The 23,876-nt window shown below is 46.0% G+C and overlaps 3 protein-coding genes across 3 annotated transcripts; all 3 read right to left on the bottom strand.

Moving 5' to 3' along the window:
• Positions 1-8,626: 8,626 nt before the first annotated feature.
• On the bottom strand, positions 8,627-13,297 carry slc38a8b (solute carrier family 38 member 8b; the record flags this gene model as incomplete). Its single annotated transcript, XM_079736763.1, has 10 exons — positions 8,627-8,729; positions 8,837-8,888; positions 9,187-9,389; positions 9,714-9,861; positions 10,001-10,115; positions 10,525-10,582; positions 11,359-11,451; positions 11,948-12,104; positions 12,342-12,540; positions 13,109-13,297. The coding sequence occupies 10 exons, from the start codon at positions 13,295-13,297 to the stop codon at positions 8,627-8,629; spliced, it is 1,317 nt and encodes a 438-aa protein (XP_079592889.1).
• A 2,335-nt stretch (positions 13,298-15,632) lies between these two features.
• On the bottom strand, positions 15,633-18,025 carry nrn1lb (neuritin 1-like b; the record flags this gene model as incomplete). The annotated part of the gene is made up of 3 exons (XM_079736632.1): positions 15,633-15,933; positions 16,111-16,270; positions 17,992-18,025. 3 exons carry the CDS (start codon positions 18,023-18,025, stop codon positions 15,633-15,635), a joined length of 495 nt encoding a protein of 164 aa, XP_079592758.1.
• Positions 18,026-21,348: 3,323 nt separating this feature from the next.
• thap11 (THAP domain containing 11) lies at positions 21,349-23,212 on the bottom strand. The gene is given in 2 exon segments (XM_079736305.1): positions 21,349-22,321; positions 22,323-23,212. Coding segments are annotated over 2 exon segments (822 nt in total). The 5' UTR covers positions 23,109-23,212; the 3' UTR covers positions 21,349-22,285.
• Between the last annotated feature and the right edge of the window lie 664 nt (positions 23,213-23,876).

Below are 23,876 nucleotides of genomic sequence, written 5' to 3' on the forward strand. Positions count from 1 at the left end.
GTGACTATACACGCTGGACCTACGCTTCCGCTGGGATGATGTTATTACCGCCTGCACCGCCTCTGGCGGTCCGGAAGAAGCCGGCAGGGAGGGCGGAAATAAATGCTAACGCACCCGGAATACGCATGCGCGTCTTAGATGGTGCTATGAAGCTTAAAGGAGAACGCTACCAATATCGTCTATATTTCTGATTCAGAATCAGTATATTCTCAAAAGGCTGGGTAGAATAGATGTAGGTCTACTTAATTATTGGGATTTTGTTAATCGTTCCTATTCTACATTTACATACTTAAACATTCCTTTCTTTTTTTTGCCTCATAACTTACACACTCCTCCATTCTGATGCTTGCGTGGCCTAACTATCTAAAACAGGCTTTCTCCTAAAATTCACTTTTTTTAAACAGTTTTAACAGCGAACCTCTGCAGTCAACAGAGAACCACAGACAGTGCTGTGGAGGGGGCCTTGATTGTCAGATCACAGGTCATTGTTAATGCCGCCTTCAAAGCTTTCAGTCCTACCTTTCCAACCGCAAACAATATGTCACCCTGAAAGATGCCAACTCCACCCTGGCTTCAGTCAATCATGGCATACCGCAGGGATCTGTGCTCGGCCCTCCTCTTCACCATATACATGCTCCCCCTTGGCCAAATTATTCGTCACCACGGTCGCAGTTTCCACTGTTATGCTGATGACACTCAAATATACATCAGCACCAAACCCTCCACTCAGCTTCCGCCTGGTCCATTCTTCAACTGTCTGCAAGAATTAAAAACCTGGATGACCTCCAACCTCCTCAAACTGAACAGCAATAAAACTGAACTCATGGTGGTGGCCCCCAAGTCACTGCTCAGCAAGGTTGGTGATCTACTCCTGGAAGTGGATGGCTGCTCCATCACCCCATCACCCATAGTCCGCAACCTGGGTGTCATCCTGGACCCCACCCTATCATTCCAGTCCCACATTAAGAACGTCACAAGATCTGCATTCTACCACATGAAGAACGTCACACGACTCCGACCCTCACTCTCAGACTTAGTTACCGAAACCCTGATCCACTGCTTCATCTCTACCCGCCTGGACTACTGCAACGCCATACTCACCGGTCTCCCCTGTAAAACCCTGGACAGACTGCAATATGTGCAGAACTCAGCTGCCAGGGTCTTAACTGGCATGAAGCCCTGGCAGCACATCACCACCCTGATGCAGCTCCACTGGTTACCAGTCAAGTTCTGCATTAAATTCAAAATTCTATTACTCACATATATTTACATTTACATTTACATTTAGGGCATTTAGCAGACGCCTTTATCCAAAGCGACTTACAATAAGTGCATTTGTTACAATAAGTACATTTGTCATAAGAAGTGAAACAATATATCGCTGTCGGTACAGTAAAGACGTTCATAGAACCAAGTGCAAGTATTACAATCGCTAGGCTAACCCATTCCCCGTGTAAAGCAGCGATAGCAGCTACTGTAGATTCTACACAATTAAGTACCTTGAATAAGTGCAATGTACAAGTGCCAGGACATACAACATTCAATGGTGGCTGTGCATTGGTTTCTATGCAGAGTTGAGATGAACTCTGAACAGGTGAGTTTTGAGTCTTTTGCGGAAGCTGGTGAGCGACTCTGCGGTCCTGACATCGGTAGAGAGCTTGTTCCACCACTGAGGTCCCAAAACAGAGAAAAGTTGTGACTTTGCTGATCGACCTTTGCTTGCTCTTAGCGATGGCGGTACCAGACGTCCAGCTGAGGTAGTTGAGCGGAGGGATCGAGCTGGGGTGTGTGGCTTTACTAATGCTTGGAGGTAGGCAGGGGCAGTTCCATCGACTGACTTGTATGCCAGTACCATCATCTTGAATCTGATGCGAGCTATTACAGGGAGCCAGTGGAGGTCTCGGAAGAGGGGGGTTACATGTGAGAACTTTGGTAGGTTGAACACGAGGCGCGCTGCCGCATTCTGGATGCGCTGCAAGGGTTTTTAATCGCAGAGGCAGGGAGTCCAGCCAGGAGCGTGAAGGTGAGCTACCTCTCTGACCTCCTCCACCCCTACAACCCCCTGCGGTCCCTCAGGTCCTGACAAGGACCAGCTGGCAATTCCCCGCACGAGACTTAAGACCTTTGGGGTAGGGCCTTTTGCGTGTCTGCCCCCACTCTGTGGAATCAGCTCCCCCCCCACATCCGCTGTGCCCCTTCCGTGGAGACTTTCAAAAAGTACACGAAAGCACACCCTTTCTCTGAGGCCTATGGCCTCTAACTCACGACCCCACCCAGGTCATACACACACACCCTCACCTCCCACTCTTGTGAAGCGACCTTGAGTATCCTGAAAGGCGCTATATAAAATCATTTATTATTATTATTATTCAAAGCAGCTCGGAGGTTCGGAAGCTCTTACGTGTCTTTACCTTCCCTTCTTCCGAAATAAGAGTGTTTAGGAAACGTTTGTAGGATATGACATAGAACCGGAAAAACAGATTGTTTGTGAGACTAGAATTCATAACAACAACAAGTATGGATGCACGCAGGGACCTCTTTGCGTTCTTTGCTGAATCAGTTATTAGGAATGCTTGCGATGGTTGAACATGAGGGAGAATTGATCAGTTGATGATTTTTATAATTGTATAATTGTAAGCTATAATGTATCGTAATGCAAATGTTAGAATTGGTGTTAACTCGCCTCTTCGTCTTTGCTGCAAGTTCACTTTAGTCTATCAATGAAATGGGCAGCCATTGTTGTGTGACGTCAACTCGGAGGCTCGGGTTGCTCTACTTTCGCACGAAGTTCTGAGGGAAATCTCAGACTTAAGTGTTCAAGGCGATTTCCTCTGAATAATTACTTTCTCTTCATTGAAACCCATTCTAATTTTCCTAGCCCAGAGGTCCCATGGGGGTCTCCCGGAAGGGGCGGACTTACGAGCTCTATAGAGTGGCGAGGTCACGCCCCTTCGGGTAGAGCCCATGGGACCTATGAGATCAAAAAATATGAATGTGTTTCAATGGAGAGAAAGTAATTATTTTCTGGTCCCAGTCTTTATAGGCCCTGGATAACACGTATGTTGTTTGTGGATTTAAATGATAATTTTTCATGCAAAGAAAACTAAAATCGCGAGGAAGTTTGATAATGTTAGGTTTTGTATGAGGCCGCCTTGTGAACTACAGCTCTTCGCTGCTCTCGAAGCGAATGATATACGTCACCTCCCGCACTTGGAACTCCGGTGCAGATATGGCGATCTCTCCTCCACTTTACCGCTTTTTTCTAAGGGGAGGATAAAAGCATCGAAAGAGGTGAAAACCATTATAAGTTGGGGCATGTGGAGAGTTTCAGTTATGCCGATGGGGAGATTGTCGGCCTTGTCCACGCCAGTCGCAGGGAGCCTTACGTCACATACGAGACGTGTAGTCTTTCTCATTGTGTTTTCTCTACAGCCTTTAACTGAACAATTGCACAATAAACGGTCAAACTCTTACACTCTTAAAATACACAAACAACATATGTGTAATCCAGGGCATATAAAGACTTGACCCAGAAGATAATTACTTTCTCTCCATTGAAACCCATTCATATTTTTCGATCTCATAGGTCCCATGGGCTCTACCGGAAAAGGCGTGACTTCGCCACTCTATGGAGCAGTTTTCATAGGAATGAATGGGCAGCCATGTTTAAGTCCGCTGTCCTTTCTTTTATAGGTCCATGACTCCAACGAGTATAGAGCATAGAGCTCGTAAGTCCGCCCCTTCCGGTAGACCCCCACGGGACCTATGAGATCGTAAAATATGATTGGGTTTCAATGGAGAGAAAGTAAATCGTTTCTGGTCCCATTCTTTATATGCCCCGGATTACACATATGTTGTTTGTGGATTTAAATGATAATTATTCATGCCAAGATTTTGACTGCTCATTGTGCAATTGTTCAGTTAAAGGCTGTACAGAAATCACAATGAGAAAGACTACACGTCTCGTATGTGACGTCACGCTCACTGCAACTGGCGTGAACAAGACCGACAATCTCCCCATAGGCATAACTGAAAATCTACACATGCCCTGACTTATAAGGGTTTTCACCTCTTTCGATGCTGTTATCCTCCCCTTGGAAAAAATCGGTGAAGTCGAGCTGAGAGATCGCCATGTCTGTACCACAGCGGTGCTGACGTGTATCATTCGCGTAGAGAGCAGCGAGGGGCTGTAGTTCACAAAGCGGCCTCACACAAAACCTTTTCAAACATTTTCAAACTTCATCGAGATTTTTTTTTGTTTTCTTTGCATGAACATTTTTAATTTAAATCTACAAACAACATATGTGTCATCCAGGGCATGTAAAGACTGGGACCAGAAAATAATTACTTTCTCTCAATTGAAACCCATTCTAATTTTTCCTTCCCCAGAGGTCCCATGGGGTCTCCCGGAAGGGGCGGACTTACAAGCTCTATAGAGGGCAGAGGGATGAACCAACGATATCATGATTGAGTAACGTACACCACCCTTCCTCGGCGGGCAGGACATCTCAAAGGACAGCGCCACCGGTCATTTATAAATAGCAGCCTTTGTGTCTTCATGGCCCCCTGATAACCGCCACTCAGTGAGTCACATGTCCACGGGCGCCACGGCCATAGAATGAGATAGAAGCACACATTGTTTTTATTTACTCTCTCACGACCATGGGGGGGGATGGTCTCTGAGGACGAATGAAGAGTACTGTATCTAATAACCCCTTTGATCAAGAACATGCTATTATGGAATGTGCGTAGTAGGTAGATGTGAATGCTCGTATGAATGTAAAGAGATGACCTTGTTTTCCTCATCAGGAAGCTGTCATCTTAATGGAGAACCGGGGTCGTTCTCCCCCCTTCACCTGACCTCTACACAGGGCGGTACCCACATCATCACATCTCAGGTGCAGAACTCTCTCCTCTCTATGTCTCCTATGTGTCCACTCTATGTCTCCTCTCTATGCCTCCTCTCTCTGTCTCCTCTGTCTGTCTCCTCTCTAAGTCTCCTATGTCTCCTCTCTATGTCTCCTCTCTATGTCTCCCATGTCTCCTCTATGTCTCCTATGTCTCCTCTCGCTGTCTCCTCTCTATGTCTCCTTTCTCTGTCTCCACACTATGTCTCCTCTCGCTGTCTCCTCTCTATGTCTCCGATGTCTCCTCCCTCTGTCTCCTCTCTCTCTCCTCTCTGTATTCTCTCTCTGTCTCCTCTCTCTGTCTCCTCTGTCTGTCTCCTCTCTATGTCTCCTCTATATGTCTGCTCTCGCTGTCTCCTCTCTATGTCTCCTTTCTCTGTCTCCACTCTATGTCTCCTCTCGCTGTCTCCTCTCTATGTCTCCGATGTCTCCTCCCTCTGTCTCCTCTCTCTCTCCTCTCTGTATCCTCTCTCTGTCTCCTCTCTCTGTCTCCTCTGTCTGTCTCCTCTCTATGTCTCCTCTATATGTCTGCTCTCTATGTCTCCTCTCTCTGTCTCCTCTGTCTGTCTCCTCTCTATGTCTCCTCTCTCTGTCTCCTCCCTCTGTCTCCTCTCTCTCTCCTCTCTGTATCCTCTCTCTGTCTCCTCTCTCTGTCTCCTCCCTCTGTCTCCTCTCTCTCTCCTCTCTGTATCCTCTCTCTGTCTCCTCTCTCTGTCTCCTCTGTCTGTCTCCTCTCTATGTCTCCTCTATCTGTCTGCTCTCTATGTCTCCTCTCTCTGTCTCCTCTGTCTGTCTCCTCTCTATGTCTCCTCTATATGTCTGCTCTCTATGTCTCCTCTCTGTCTCCTCTCATGCTTGCTGTACCCGATAGGCAGTTAATCTTCATGATTATGTCATACACATTATAAATTGTTATGCAAATTCAATAATTGAATCCTTTCCATGACTTAATTTACGTTCTTTGTTTACCTCCCATCCGTCTTAATCTCTTAATTCATTCCTTTATACACGTATTCATTCATTATCCAATTAGCAGAGACACTTAACGCCTACTCGTCTCTGATTGGCCGAGCCGACCACGGCCTGTTCCATGGCTCGACCAGTGGAAATTATGCTTGATTTTGAGATTTGTTGCAGATAAAATCTTTAAAAAAAGAAACCCATTAAAAAATCCTCCTGTTAATTCTACAGAAGTTGGCCGTGGTTGGGACTGGATAGTCACCGATCCAGAACTCAAACTGTGAGATTGTTCTCCTGCCAATGAAACCACCACCGGTACAGCACATCTGATGAAACCCTTTCAAACACATTACAAACCTGGAGTACGAGAGCGACCAAACAGCCTTCCTGTGCGGACAGAACCCAGCGCTCTGCTGTTCCGCTCACGCTCACTCTGCAGTATTTCATTTGCTCATGCTGTGTCCTACTGGAATTAACCGCGCTGCTTCGCTGTGGGAGAGGTGCACGCGATGTGTGGGGCTATATACCAGCACACTTGACAAGAGCAGGCTCAACATTATCAATCACAGGAGGGGGAAAATGAATAACACTGAAATATGAATCTAAAGGCGTCACTTTGAGATATGGGAGGTTTGGTGATGCAGTTTGAGGATTGTTGCATTTTTTCTGCAGTGGGACTTCGTCCAAAACAACGATGAAATATACGTTGATATTACCAGTAAGTTGAAGACACCAAGTGACCACCCCAAAAAACCAACGCACTCAAAGACACTTTAGTGGCCCGCGATCAACCTTTGGATGAGATGTAAAATCCTTACTAGAATCTGTGACTCAGAGGACGGGCTTGACCCAGGGAGAGGGATGCCTCTCAGGGGGAGGGATGGGTGAGGCGAGGAGGGGGAGGGCTGGGTGAGGCGAGGAGGGACAGGCCTAGGGGCGAGGAGTGCAATTAGCTTGGAGCAGTAAATGGACCGGGCTGAACCAGGTGACTCGTCTATAGGACAGGGGGGGGGGGGGGGGAGATGGTGTAGACCTGGTTACCTCTGGTGTGACAGACAGCAGATTAATTTATAGGAGAGAGAGAGTGAGAGAGGGAAAGAGAGAGAGAGACTATATAGTATAAATGTGACAAACAGTCAAACACTTCCTCCGTAAAGTTGTAACCTAAGGACAGACAGGTCCTCCATAGAGCTGTGACCTAAAGACAGACAGGTCCACCTAAAGCTTTAACCTAAAGACAGACAGGTCCTCCATAAAGTTGTGACTTCAAGAAAGACAGGTCCCCATAAAGCTGTGCCGTCAAGACAGACAGGTCCTCCATCAGACCCTTCCTGCTCCTCAGGTGGGGGCAGTGAGGTAGTGGACCGTACCGCTGAGTGTGATCCAACAGCTCTGGAGCTCAGTGGCGCTTCCTGAGATGAGTTTGGGAGGTTTTTCAAAGGTCTGTCGTCATAATCCTCTCAGAACCAAAATTGCTTGTTATTAGCAAAGTTATTGAGTCAGAGGATTGGTTTTGAAGTGTATTTTGAGTTATATGTACTGTAGGTATTTATGTACTGTAGGGGGGGGGGGGGAAACTCTTGACAGGAAACTCTTTCCATCTCATCTCCAGGAGAGTTCCATTCATAAATCACCCCTAGTTTGTCCGTACGGACGCCTGCGGCTCAGCTCCTCTGTCTGCTCCTCCGGTCTGGGGTCGGTCCTGAGCACCGCAACGTGCTGTCACCTTAGTGGCGGTACCACACACACACACACACACACACACACACACACACACACACACACACACACACACACACACACACACACATACACACACACACATACACACACACACACTCATACATTCAAAAACAAGAAACAGACACACACACACGCATACACACACAAACACACACACACTAGCACACACGCACACACACACACACACTCATACATACAAAAACAAGAAACAGAAACACACACACAGCCATAATTCTAAACTGCTTCACATCAATTATATATATATATATATATATATATATATATATATATATATATATTTATATATATATAGTGAATGATTTCCAGCATGACGTGGCTGTCACTTTGTGCGGCACGATTTACGGTCCTATTACCCATAAGACCCTCTTTGATCAAAACCAGGGAAGGTCGAGAGGGGAGGGATGAAGACAGGAGAGCATTATGTCGATAAAGAAGGAAATTAATGTTTTAATTGTCATTGTGTCACTTTATAAAGGTCTTGCCCTCGTCTCTAATTCAGAACTGGGTGTTGTATTTGGCAATGTTTGTAAGAAAGGCCATTCCGCTCTCGTTGTACGTTTGGACTATTTTTGTATTACACTGCCCCCTGTCCGTTGAACGCAAGATTTGAACTCGGTCGGCTTCTGTACTGTTTTAATAATTATTACATTGCAGAAAGAAACATGATAAAACAAAACATGACCAAAAAATAATGTATCATACATATTAATATATATATTTATGTATTTAGTATAGGATATATAGTAGTGTAGAAATTATTCAATTTACAATCCATGTCACATGTAGCCACATATATTGGAGTAACATATAAAAAGACTCCCATTGTGTCCCATTGCAATCCCTTGACGTGTAAATCAGGTTGATGGTGGAGACTAAGCTGGTATTGATGGTGTTGATGGTGGAGTCTCAGCTGGTATTGATGGTGTTGATGATGGATTCTCATCTGGGGTTGATGGTGGACTAATAGAAGAAGGATTCAAGATGGCCGATGAAAATTAAAACTCGTAGAACAGTTCCATGACGGCTTTGGTTGTACTTTGTCCGAAGATAAAAGCCCCGACCACGATGGTGATGACCCCCCAAGCTGTCAACAGCACCCTGCGAGGAAAAGCGTTTGATAGAGTGAGACAGGGGACATAGAGTGAGACAGGGGACAGTCAGCACCCATCATCTATCCCTAAAGAATCTAAGAGTGATGATCTCACCTGACTTTTGGGGACACGGGTTCAGACTGCATGATGAAGACCAAACATAGACCTGAGAATACACAGATTCAGTATCTTTATCCTTGACACATAACTGTATGTTCATAAGTATGTTGTTCTCTGCCCTAAACTAGAGGTTTGGCTGACGATCAAACAGCAGACCAGAATAGAAAAATAATGTTAACAGACAAATGTATACATTTTTTAATAATTACATTTTTATTCATATTCTTTAGGTGAATTAATATGCACCAACTAAACCACAAACACGAACACACACACACACACACACACACACACACACACACACACACACACACACACACACACACACACACACACACACACACCTGGGAAGATGAAGATGAAGAAGGCGCTGATGCCTCCGATGACGCTGATGACGTCGCTCATGTCGGGGACGAACATGGCGATGAGCATGGTGACGGCGATCCACACGCCCGTCAGCCCCGCCCGCCACCGGCTCTCGAAGGAGTGCGTGACCGCCCCCTGCTGGTCCCGCCGCAGACGCACCACCAGGTCCAGGATCACCGACCTGGGGTCGGTGATCATGCGCGCGCGCGCACACACACACACACACACACACACACACACACACACACACACACACACACACACACACAGGAGAGCAATTGGTCAATATCAGTCTTTTAAAGGAAGTTTAAAACAAGTTAATACAAATCACAAAACACACAGCCTTAATTAACTCCACTTTCATCGATCATTTGGACTGGAATAGATATTGATTGATGTATTAAAACACAAAAACATAAGAAACTGCTAGAGTTGGTAGTGTTATTAATAACTCATAATAGTCCTGGCCCTCACTAAGTCCACTTCTCTCTCTGCTGGTTCCTACCGTCCCAGCAGTAGAATGATGGGGTAGATGGTGATGATGGAGATCCCAAAGAGCAGTCTGCCGATGATCATGACCACGTCGTCTCCAGGATATGACATCAGGATGTCTGAGGCCACACCACGGCCGAACGTCATGAAGCCGAACACGCCTGAGAACCAGAGACACAGAACCAACATCTAGAACAGGTCTGAGAACCAGAGACATAGGGAAAGAGGGCAGTCCAGCAGGCTCCAGGCCCAAGGATGGAGACGGGAGACCCCTGACGTCGGGGACCAGGAGGGGCTCACCGGTCAGTGTGTAGATGAGCAGACAGAAGAACATGGAGACGACGGAGATGAGCACCCAGTGGGAGAGCTTCTTGTTCTCCATGCTGCTGTAGATTGCCACGCATGCCTCGTGACACTGGAACCACGGTAAGACACATTAAGGAAAATATAATTGCAATAAATATGCCTGATATTGTGATCAGGGTTATTAATTATGATTAACGGATTACATTAATATTCTGTGGCGCCTACTGTACATAACAAACTGGTAATCTGATGAATGCACAGATGTACAAAGATATGATTAATGTATGCTTTTATAATTGTTTTTTATCAATTAATTGCAAACCTTTCATGATTAGTTAATTGCAGCTGCCGAGATCTCAAACATTTCGATTGACATGCAATTAATCCTGCAGCCTACACACACACACACACACACACACACACACACACACACCCACACACAAACACACACACACACACACAAACACACACACACACACACAGGCCTTATAGCATGGATGATTAAAACATCTTCTCACCTGGAAGCCGAAGCAGATGGTGGGAACCACGCTGAACATGGACCCCCAGGAGCCCACTCTGAAACACACACAGGAGTTAACACACACAAACACACACACACACACACACACACACACACACACACACACACACACACACACACACATACACACACACACACACAGACACAAACACATACACAAACAAACACAGGAGTCACTCACTCTCAGACACACACATACACATACACACACACACACATACACAGACACACACATACACAAACAAACACACTAACAGACACAGGAGACACTCACACACACACACACACACACACACACATACATACACACACACACACACACAGACACAGGAGTCACACACACATACACACTCACACACACACACACATACACACACAGGAGTCAACACACACACACACACATACATACACACACACATACACATACACACACACACACACACACACACACAGACACACACACATACACAAACAAACACACTAACAGACACAGGAGTCACTCACACACACACACATACACACACATACACACACAGGAGTCAACACACACACACACATACATACACACACACAGACACAGACACAGGAGTCACACACACATATACACTCACACACACAACCACACACACACACACACACACACACACGAGTCGACACACACACTCACACACAGGAGTCAACACCCACACACACGCGCGCACACACACACACACACACACACACACTCACACACACACACACACACACAAGGAACACACACACACAAACACACACACCCACACCCACACACACACACACACCCACGCCCTACCCCTGGCTGTGCTCGGGGCTGAGCTCCGCCGTGTGGTAGTACTTGATGATCACCGCCACACACAGGTAGGTCGCGGCCAGGGTGCCGAGCACACTGCACACACACACACAAACACGCACAAGGTCGGAGGTCAGAGGTAAGAGATCAGACAGGGTGCCCAGCACGCTGCACACACACACACAAGGTCAGAGGTCAGAGGTCAGAGATCAGAGGTCAGCCAGGGTTCCCAGCACACTGCACACACACACACACACACACACACACACACACACACACACACACACACACTCACACACATACACGTCAGAGGTCAGCCAGGGTATCCAGCACGCTGCACACACACACAAGGTCAGAGGTCAGAGGTCAGCCAGGGTGCCCAGCGCGCTGTACAAACACACACACAAGGTCAGAGGTCAGAGGTCAGCCAGAACAGCAGGAGGAGGCTGACTTTAGGCAGGGGGATAAGAACTAGTACTAGTACTAGATGAGGATTAGTACTAGATAAGAACTAGAATGAGTAATAGATAAGGGCTACTACTAGTACTAGATAAGGACTAGTACTAGTACTAGGTCAAGGTGCTGACGGTACCTGGTGTACTTCTGGATCCCGATCTCCTTGGGGATGGACAGAGGGAGGATGAAGAGGAGGCACACAACGAATAGGGCGAAGCGCTGGTCGGTGTACCAGTGGTACGGCATGAGGGCCTCGGAGGAGCCCGTCACCGTCCCGTACAGAGACACGCACACTGAGGACACAGCAGAGGAGAGATTCACCGTCCTCCACAGAGCAATACCTTTGTATGATAGAGACTGACGGTGTGCAGAATGTTTCAAAGACACATCATATGGATAACACACACACACACACACACACACACACACACACACACACACACACACACACACACACGAGACACAAACACCCACACAGGGACACACCCCCACCCACACTGTGTGATGCGTGTGCTGAGGGGCAGACCCACGTTTCTCCAGCTGGTCCTGGACCACCACCAGGAAGGCCACGGAGATCATGAAGAGGTTGAAGCAGAAGCAGACCTCACAGAGCTTGCCGGTGGCGGCGCCGCACACCTCCCGCACCACGTCCTGGTAGCTGTCCTTCCTGCTGACGGACGCCGCGTAGCCCAGCACTACAAGACCACTGATAAGGAAGACCAGGGACACCTGGGGGGAGAGGGGAGGGAGGGGGAGAGGGGAGGGAGGGGGGAGGGAGGGATGGAGAGGGGGGAGGGGAGGGAGGGGGAGAGGGGAGGGAGGGAGGGAGAGAGATAGGGAGAGAAGGGAGGGGGGGAGAGAGAAAGAGAGAGAGAGAGAGAGAGAGACGGAGAGGGATAAAAAAGATCAGCTTGGGAAAGACTGTGACAGACGTAAAATTAAACAGCAAAAGCAGAAATGAAGAGCAGATATCATCAGAATTCAAGCATGTGAACATGCCAGACAGGCCTTTCATTAGTACCATGATGAGAACTGACGCTCACTTTCACACCAAGGAGAGAAAACATTGTGGGTCGGAAGGTGTACACACACACACACACGCACACACATACACACACACGATATTTAAGTTTATGTTAAACTTCAGTTTTAGTTGAAAGTTTTAGACGTGGTTAATAGTTATTTAAATGAGAAGGGGTAGATCGGCCACGCAGATCGGCCACCACGGTTCCTATTCACACAGCGCATCATCACGTATCGATACAGTGAGACATGCATTGGCCTGCAGTATCTCTACCATCTCCACGCTGATGGCGATGTTCACTCCGCCGGCCTTCTGGAAGGCCCAGGGGAAGTTGAGGAGTCCAGCTCCCAGGGCGGACTTCAGCATGATGAAGATCGCGCCGAAGGAGCCGAGCCGGGGCGGGTCGGCGTGGGACGCGGACCGTGCAAGCAGACTGATGCTCTCCCGAGCGAGCTCCTCCATCGTTTAATAGAAGAACTACGATTATAAATCACCTGGATAGGACCGTCAGAAAGACTGCAGAGCGCTTCAGGGAGGACTGAGAACTGGAAACATCAGGTTTCAAAAATACACTTAAAGAGGCTACGGTTCCATCTTAGAGTGGTTCAGTCCTTCTTCCGGGACCCCAAAAAATGCTAGGCGACTTTAGTCTAAATGCAAGCAAATATATGTAGGGATGTATATAGGGTTGTTTTTAGTAGTATAGTCATTTATATAAATATAGACTTACAGCCGCACACTCTCAGAAGGCTGTTTGGCAGAGACCCGAGCGACGCGCGCCCATTCCCTAGAAGTAGTCCTAGAAGTACCACCCCCACCCGCCTCCCCCCACCACACACACACACACACACATACACACATACACACACACACACACACACACACACACACACACACACACACACAGGTCCGCACTAATTAGACGCTTCATGATCAAACATTTCGCTGCGCCGTGAAAGATTTGACACCGAAGTGTTGATCTGTGGCCTCTTCTCGGCTACGCTCGACTCGAGATGCTCCTTCAGCTGCCTCAAGGTCACGAGGTAAAAGTTCCGTTTGCACAATTTGGAAACCCTTCGAAACAGATCTAATATAGTCGAATGTGTTGTCTGAAATCCGTGATGGGTTATAGATTTACGTACAGAACAGACAATTTGTGTACAGTTCTAGTGGAGATCTTTTCACAGGCGAGATGCTCTTCGTCTGGACTTGAGGCCCAGTAATAAAAAATAAAAATAATAATATCGTTTTGATGATAGTTTTTTATTTTGATACTCAAGGCGTTTTAGGCGTTTATTAAATAAAGCATTACCAATGTTCGTGGAACACTACATTAAAATGAAGGACATTTGCCTATTGGGGTGGCATTTAAATAAAATCAAAAATAGCTTCTCAGCCGATGGCAAATGCACAAAACTGCAATCTTAATCAAATGGTGAACATGCATTATTCTGACTGCCATGCGATCAACATCAGCTTCCCTTCTTCTCAGTCGTCTTGTGAGAGGCCAAAGCCCTCGAACGAAAATACTGAGCTCTGGATCAAATAACACAATGCCATAATCCCCGAGCACCCACTGTAATAATCTCCCAGGCATTATGATGCTGCATACAGGATGATCTCCTGCTCCTTACTCCCAATAAAGAGGACACTTCAGACCCGAGAGCAGACACATAGAAGGTTCAACACCAGTCTATAGTACTCCAGTGTGACATATAAAAACCACCCTGTACATGTGTCTGTGTAATATAGTTAAAGTTAGTTGTAGCTAGTGAGTGGTAGGCTGGTCCCCTGTCTGCAGGTCTGAGGATCACATCGGTCCCAACACTCTGACATGTCGGTGGGGCTGGAGGTTCATGCTAGGAGATGGCTGGTCTAACCTGTGCACACTGACTCAATGTGCACCAGGTGTGCAGCCCCACCCAGCACCAGCGTCCAATCAGACTGGGCCAGCATCCACACACTCCAAAGAGATTTTATTACTTAGTGTTAGAAACATCTGTGTATTTAATCATTCTTTAATGACCCATACAAATAATGAGATTAAAATTGTATCACAAGGTTTGGCGTTTTTTGAAGGAGGGAAATGTGCTAATAACATTATGCACAAAATCATGAATTTTGTACAAAAATCAATATGTTAATAATTGAACATATGCAATGACAAATGAAATACTATTGTTATTATTATATATAGAATGCCTTGCTTTGCATTTTAAAATTCCATTAAGAATAGGTTTTGACATATAAGGAAGAATATGTTTAGGTCAGATTTCTAACATATTGAGGAAAGCCCTGATTTTAACAGGATGGAGAATGTTTTCAGTAAAAAAATATATTCTGTCTTCACAAAGCAAGATGTCCTTGGTTAAGAAACAAAACAACTATTGGATCTCCGACAGAGCTGAAAACCTGTCAATCAAATCAATGTCAAAACCTCCCTTTATTATCCAGACCTGATCATGTGCCATTCGATGGATTGTTCTAGATTTTATTTTTGGAATCTTCATCAGTGTGAACTTCAAGGTTAAGCGTAAAAGAAAAGTCACTTAACACGAATAACCTCGAAGGAAAGTCCACACATCCACACTGAGTCCTGTACAAGTGTTCATCACGTCCACCTGTTCGGACCGACCAAACCCAGACAGAACCAGCCAGAACCGGACAAAACCGGCCAGCACCGGCCAGAACCAGATAGAACCGGACAGAATCGGCCAGAACCAGCCAGAACCAGCTAGAATCAGACAGAACCACCCAGAACCGGCCAGCCAACAGTCACGTGTTCACCCAGGCAGTGCTAGGCCATGAGTGCCAGCAGCAGGCTGGCAAGGGGCACCAGGAGTACAGGGGAACCCGGCCTCTGTTTGGAGCTGTGGCCTTTCAGCGTCTCCTGATTGGTCTGATCCGAAGTGGGTGGTCCTTGGGACGGGGGCAGGGTGCTGGGTGCCAGGGTCGTGCGGCTGGCACACAGATCGTAAAGGTTTCCGGAGAACTCCGTCTTCCTGGACTCCTGGCGGAGCGACTCCCAGACAGCTGCTGCGTCGCCAGGGCAACCGGCCAGCGCAGAGCTGGCACAAACATGGAAGGCATTCCATGACCTGAGGGCAGACAAACAGACTGACTGATGACACACAGACACACAGACGGACTGAAGGACACACAGACACACACAGTGTAGCTCTACACAGGAAGATAATAATATATAATAATACTAAATAATAAGGATCAATTTGTTCTTAACCTTTTCTGAAACTCTAGGTAGAGCGAATACGAACCTGCAGATCGCATCGATGTCCTGTGTGCTGGAGTCCTTCTGCGTGTCCCCCATGGTGTCCCCCATGCTGTCCCCCAGGGTGACCAGACACCCCGCAAAGCTCTTGTAGATTGAGCCACAGGAAACAGGAACTGATGCCGCCCAACACACGGGGAGCAGCCCTGAGAACACAGATACATTTACATTACATTCAGGGCGTTCAGCAGACGCTTTCATCCAAAGCGACTTACAATAAGTACATTTGTCAGAAGAAAGAGAAACAACAATATATCTCTGTCGGTACAGTAAGGATGTTCATAGAACCAAGTCCCAAGCACTAACAATCACTAGGTAAACCCATTCCCCATATACACCAGCGATGCTACACGATTCTAAGTTCTATTTTGAGGTTCCCTCAGGTATGAGGTTATACAAGTAGGAGGTTAGACAGGTAGGAGGTTAGACACCCTGACCATCATAACGTTTCATCAATAGCGAACCACACTGATGCTCATCATGATCCCATGGAATGCGTTTAGGCACATTCCAACCATAGGCGTCACATTTATTATTCGGCAGATATTTTTTTAGCATAAGTTTTCTTCCAAAACGACTTAACGGTAAAGAGATACAGATACGCTGTCATTAATAGGAGGTAGCTGTGGTTAACCATGAATTGCTCAGTTGTTGGTATATAGTGCTCTATAGAGTTACAACAATGTACCGTCGCTTTATTCAGACTACTCTGACCCTCAGAGTTGGACCTTGTTTGCTGTACTATTGGGAAAGATTAAACAACTACCAAAATATGTCCGCTTCATTCATATGGAGAGATTATGCTTAAAGGGTCATTTGGTGCTGCCCACTTGCAAATGGCGAGTGACCAGAATATGTAGACATAATAGGATTCCAGTGAGTCCAGCAAACGCTTCACACCAGGGTACGCTGATACTGTTTGGACATTTTCCCTGTGGCCTCTGTAGTCTCTTCCACCATTAGTAGGAAGAGACTGATAATGTAATTGCTAATTTTTGTCACATTTTCTGTAGTCAAATCATAAGACACCTTTCCAGCATTTATTTAGAAGTGGATTTTATTCAGTTTTTAAAATAAACTTTACTTAAATTGTGCCGTTGATAAAGAATAGATTCACTTCCTGGTTCAGGAATGGGGTCAAAGTATGCAGAGGTCGAGGGGCTAGGTTGAGGTGTGACCCTTGTACTTATTGGTTCTAATCTCTTGTCAGATAGGATCTTCTAGGAGTCCTGCAGCTCCAGATGATTGAATGAAGCAGTTATCAAACACACGGCCTGACCCGTTTGTATAAGACATCTGACATGCCATATTTATTCACAAATCATTAATTTCATAGTTTAGTTCTTAAGGATTCTCATTGGTGTTCAACTAGCCGTTGCAGTAGAATATGTCACAGTGGTAGTAACAGTAGTTGTGGTAATGAAAGTAGCAGCAGTAGTAGTAAAAGGATCCATCATTTACTATCATTGTAACTATAAGGCTTCTACCCTGTGACACTCTCAAACCATGTGAAATCTCATCTAAACAAAACAAATACTCAAAATAAACAAAACTAGAAGATAAGTGCTTTTACAAAAACGATTTTAGAACTAAACTATTTCAGAACAAGCTCAATGGTCCTTCCACCCTCCATTGATAATGATTCTGTTTTGTTTTGTGTCAAGCAACATGGTCCTATATTTGTATTGTCCTCATGATTTAAATACATATATGCACTACAAACATCCATCCCACAATATCCATATTCTAAAACATGGGTATTAATGCCTCGACAGAGGCAGGACATTGTACCACATAAACATGAACACGCACACTTTGCATGAAGACCCAGAAACCAACAGGTTTTTCCTTGACAGCAGATCCTTACCCAGGCTCAGAGCGAGCTGGAGCCACAGAGACATGCTGCTGACAGCCAGACGACTTGATGACCAGACCAGTCCAGCAGAGTTCAGTGGAACCTCGTCTTTTGAAGGCTGTGACTTGATGTTCTCTGGGATGTTGTTATTCCAAACCGAAAGTTTTTGTGTGCTGTCGTCAGTTTGGGAATCCGTCAGAAAACAGCAAAAATACTAGAGCCACACAAACCCACAGACCAGGGGATTAAAATGACATAAACCGATGGATCACAGAGAGCCCATGGGGCTGCTCTGTGTGTGTGTGTGTGTGTGTGTGTGTGTGTGTGTGTCTGTGTGTGTGTGTGTGCGTGTGTGTGTGTGTTTGTGTCGGGGGGGGGGGGGGGTGTTTGTGTCTGCGTGCTTGTGTGTGTTTCTACATGTGTGTGTGTGCGTATATGTGTGTGTATGCATGTGTCCAGGGGGCGGGGCCCAAGGTAAAGCGTGGAGCTTTGGTGTAAGCGCTCAGCTCGGCTGCTCGGATTAGCCAGTGGGAAAGCATTCTCATTTCCGGTATTAAGTTCAAGAAGAAAAAAGTCGAGGTAGGACCGAAACCTGTATTACAATAGAGATTATAGGACACTGAGGGATGCTTCAGAGCGCAGTAAGTACCCAGCTCTGCTCCGCGGCCGGCAGGCTCCGCGGGACAGAGGGGATAATCAGATGTTCCAGGAGGCTGCTGCCAGATGGATGCTGTCCCAGAGAGGATTCGAGGGCCACGCCCCCACGGGAGGCGGCCTGCGTAGTGAGACCCTCTCTGACGTAGAGGTCCTCTCCATAAGGGACCCCTCCCACTCTCTCTGGAGTCCTGTTGCCCCTGATTGGACGGGGAGCTCGTCAGAAAGCACGCTGCTATTGTTCACAGGAGCAGAGAGGAGACATACTCTGAGCTAATCTAAGGGGATCCTTTGACACACAAGTCAACACTCCCTTTATTTATTCACTGTCCTTACCGACCAGGTCCATCCCTCACCTCTCAGGTGAATCAACTGCAGCCAGATGGCGTTTCCTGTGGGCATAAATCCTCTTGGCATCAAGAGGAACGCTTACTCCATGTTAATCTACTGCTTAGAACCACCATTAACGAAATACAAAAACCATCATGGTCACACTACCTGGCAGAGAGAGAGAGAGAGAGAGAGAGGGAGAGAGAGAGAGAGAGAGAGAGAGAGAGAGAGAGAGAGAGAGAGAGAGAGAGAGAGACTATCTGGTGTGAGATTGAAACCGGGGCCTGTTAATTTAAGATACAGAAAAACACTTTAATAATAATAATAATCATGTTTGTCAGGATAGTGTTTTTGGAGTGTGTTGGGTTCTGTTGAAGTTATTCAATGAAAAATATCAAATATTGAATGTCCGTGAATTTGTGTTGGATATGGAAGTGCAATTTTTCCCCTGAACTAAAAAAAGGGAAGAGAGAATCGGAAAGCTTAGACGTAAAACCCCAGAGACCCTGCATGCTGGTTCTCTAGCCTTTAAATTGGACCAGAACAGATGTTGTCCAAAGAGCAGCTTTTTCATGCATGTAAAGACTTTAGGTTCAGTTCACTGAACTCTACATCTTTCTGTTAGGAAAAGGCAGCTGATCCTCTTCATGAGGGAAAAGCCTACTGCAGAAATTAAGAAAAAGAATTCAAAGGAATAAAGAACTTTTCTCTTGTAATCAATGAGCAATGTTTTAGTCTTCTTATAATTCATTATTTCATACTGTAATAGTACATTATTAATTTGTGAATTGGACATGGCCTAAATGTACAGGTTATTCCAGATCCAATCACAGAGTAGGGTTATTCAATGCTGCATTCTATTTCTATCAATGGAGGGTTCTAGAGTGGGGCCGGGGTGATATCAGCAGAGCGGGGGGCGATGAGCACGTTTGATCCACAGCCGTGGATTAAGGCATTATGCAACTCTGCTTGGAGTACAAAATAAATAAATACAAATAAATCCTGATGAGATTAGGATCATTCCATCTCTTCATTGCTCTCCCTCCATCCATTCATCTCTGCTGGCGGTTTCTGCAGAACAACCGGGACGGATCTACAGCACAAATCTGAAATGACGCCATGCACCATTCATGCAGTGTGTATGCAACACACACATACCCCCACCCACACACACATACCCCCACCCACACCCACATACCCCCCGTCCCCAACCACGCCCACCAACGCACACCCACCCAATTAATGAGACCTTAGAGAATATTTAACATTCTGCCATCTACAGGTTATGTTAGGTTCTGTTTGATTCCACTCGACAAACAGAAAATGTACTTATAATCGACAACTATTTTAGATTTATATATTTTGTACCAGGGGCGTAGGAATGAGTTTAACATTGGGGGGGACACATATCGGAAACCTGACAGATCCGGTATAATTTTTAGGTGGGACAAATGCGCCAGTCTCCGATATTGGAGGGGACACGTCCCCTCCGTCCCCCCCGGTTCCTACGCCCTTGTTTTGTACAGATCGTATATATGAAACATGCAGCCGATGTTACCGCCCTGCCACACAACGGCAGGCGCCTCACTGTGTTCATTTGTTGCCTTTATTTTTAATTGTCGCTGTGAACCACAGACAGACAATCGTAGCACATTTGATAGAAATCAACAAACAAAACAGTTGTTCTCCCCCACCACCTTTCGTAATACTATTTCAGTATATTTAATATAATCAAAACAAACTTGTACAGAGGAGCCGTGGCTTAGAGTTGTGATGAGAACATGATTTTTGTGTAACACCGAGAGGCTGTTGAATCTTTTTCTTAAACCTCAACGGAGGCAGCATGGAGGGCGACGGCGTTTCATCAATATATTTCATAATGACTGCGTAAGGCATTATGTCTTATAATCTTAACTGTATTCCTTATCATGAGCCAACTTCTGTTACATAAACTTGTGGTTGTTGTGTGGATGCTTGCTCTGCCTATTTTGGAATCTTTTTTTTGAAGCATTGATTGCTCCAAATAGGAGCTGTTGAACACTAAGTGCATATGACTATTAGACACTAGGATTGCTGAATAAATATTGAATAAACAATCCACCCTATTTTTTACCCAAATTCCCCGTCAGCGCTATAATGCAATTTTTTGTAAACCACATCAGATTTTTTTTTTTTTTTAATCCAATAGAGGCCAGAAGTCTGAGCATGTGATTGGTCCTGACGTGATGGATCAGTGTTCTGACACCTCTTGGTCCCTCCCACATGTATAACAGGTGGCTCTGCTCATCCCTGATTCCACCTGAACATGCAGCAGGTTTAAGACCTTTCACTATTCAACATACACAATGTGATTAGCATTAAGCGTTACTCTAGAATGGTTCAATGCACTATTTGTACTAATTCATTTTTTATTAATGAAATGGAAATGTACCTTTTTCACAAGCTGTTGCAATCAGAAACATAGATATACCTTTTCTAATATCCTATGACTAATGGCAGGCCTACGTATCAAAAATAAATAAATGACAAATCCTATGGTTTTGCATGTATACCAAAAAACAACAGTTCAACCAACAGTCTTCCAGGTCTGGTGACGTCCACTGTCCCATTGTTTTATTAGCGATGCAATGGCCTAATCTCAATCTTCCTAGGGGTATAACAGAAACATGGGGAACTTCCCAAATCACCTGTTTCTGTTCTGCCCAGAAATATCTCCAAGATATCTCCCCTTACCAAGAATACATCTTAGAAGGCATTGAGTCACTCAGGCTAATCCCCCATCTCAAAAAACATAGTTACTTCCAATTGATAATTAGGTCGAAAAAAAAAAAACAATCATGTATGACCTGGAAGTTTCATATCATTTTGTGAAAAATAATAAAGTAACATTCTTCGCATCAAATCCTTGGACATGAAAGCAGCGGCTGTCTGTGCGCTGCATAGCATATCACAGGATACAGCGGGTAAACAATGCAACCGCGTGGGATACATGTTAGACTTTCATACCCCTGTCTTTAATATCTAAGCCTGCATATGAGCATCGCCTACGGTGTCATGATTACAGAAACTCATAACTAGAGCAGACCAGCAGGGCACTTCAAACCTGGACTAAACTGGACGACCATTCTAGATCATCAGCATGAGTAGTTTGACTTATTACGTCTTCAATAGATGAAAATGTCAGCCTATGAAAATGCATCTATTGGCTCTAATGTGTACAAATGGTCGGAAATCGTAAATTTGTAGAAAACAGGGCTTGTTCTCAGGACCTGATATCGGCGTCCCAAGAGAGTCTTTGGGCTGACCTCCTACTTCCAGCGGGTCAAATCTTCTTCCTCACGGTGAAGGCCACGGCAGCGGGACCGCTCCCGGTCCCGGTCCCGGACCTCCTCCTGCAGCTTGGCCTCGCTCACGCGGAGCTGGCGGATGGTGGCTTTCATCTCCTTCATCTTCACCTCCATCAGCGCGATGATGTCTCGCTGCTCGTTCAGCTTCCGCAGCAGCTCGGTGGAGGTGGTCCCGGTGGTCAGCGAGTACGAGTGGTCAAGGGGGTTGCTGATCACGCTGATGTAGTCGAGGGGTTCTTCCGGGGACTGCTCCTCCTTGGTGGGGTCGGTGGTGCTGGAGACATCCGCGGGCACGCCGATCCGGTAGGGCTGCACCGCCACGCTGGTGGAGCCCACGTACTCCCCGTTTTGATCGATTTGCACCACCGTCAGGCTGTCGATGCCGGTCTCGGCGGTCGTGTTGCTGTCGGCATCCCCGGCGGAAGAAGAGTACACGTTGGAGATCACGATCCCCGGGTGAGCTGCAGTACGCGGCTGCGCCGCCGCAACCGCTGCGGACCCTTTCTTGCCCCGGCCCCTTCCCCTCCGGTGTTTCCGCTCATTCACGCCCCGCAGGGGGAACTGAGTTGGGACTCGAATGTTGTAAGTTTTGCGTCCCCCGGAGAAGTGCACGCTGCACACCCGGTGTCCTGTGGTGGGCTGGAAGGTGTTGAAGCAGCCGCTGACCCCGGCCCGGGAGATGTTCTTCAGCCAGAGCTCCCTCTGCGTCACGTCCTTAGGAAACGTATAGAACCGCAGCTCCCTGTCCCGGTGCGAGTTGTTGTAACAGCCAGGGACACAGCAAGTGAACCCAGGCATCCTTAGTGTACTGTATAGTTTAAAAATAGGTTATTTTAAATGAGTTACGGTTATTTTATTTTTGTTTCGTTCTTCTGCGCGTTGTTATCAAGCCCAGCGCCTCTAGGCGGAACTACACGTCCCACAATGCTTACAGCTTCCGGTATAGTTTCCAACAAAATAATCTCAAATAACAAACACAAAAATACCAAAAATAATTTACTTTAAACAAAGGTGCTTACAGTTCACTTTATTTATATTATTTCGTTGGTTTTCATATTGGTCAAAAGTTAGGATTTTAAATTTTCTCGAGCGCCTTCGAGAAGAACTAAATCTCCCATAATCCCTTTCGTTTTGAGCTGGAACACGATAGCGCCACTGCCCCTGCTGGCGGGAGTTGTAGTCTTTAACGGACAAACCGACCCTATATACCAGCCACGTTAAAAAATAAAAATGCTATTATATGGTAGACTCAGACTCAAGCCAGTTTCCAGAGACTGCAATACACGAATACAATCGACGGTTGATGTCCATTGGTGTACCTAGATACCACGATTGATGATTAGAAGTGGTCAAAAGTTTTGTTTTGTTTGATATAAAGGATTTCTTCTTCTTCTTTCGTATTATAGAATGCGCCACAGCGTCCTCTAGCGTGTGGAAAGTGACATGACATGTGGCATGTTTTATATTATTCAATGTTTGATATGCTGTAACGATTTGGCGTTGCATTGAGATACATTGAGATAATTTCTTTACATTAAGACTACTCATTTACTTTTGAGTGCATAA

Source organism: Pollachius pollachius, assembly GCF_949987615.1.
Source record: "Pollachius pollachius genome assembly, chromosome: 5".
Taxonomy (NCBI): domain Eukaryota; kingdom Metazoa; phylum Chordata; class Actinopteri; order Gadiformes; family Gadidae; genus Pollachius; species Pollachius pollachius.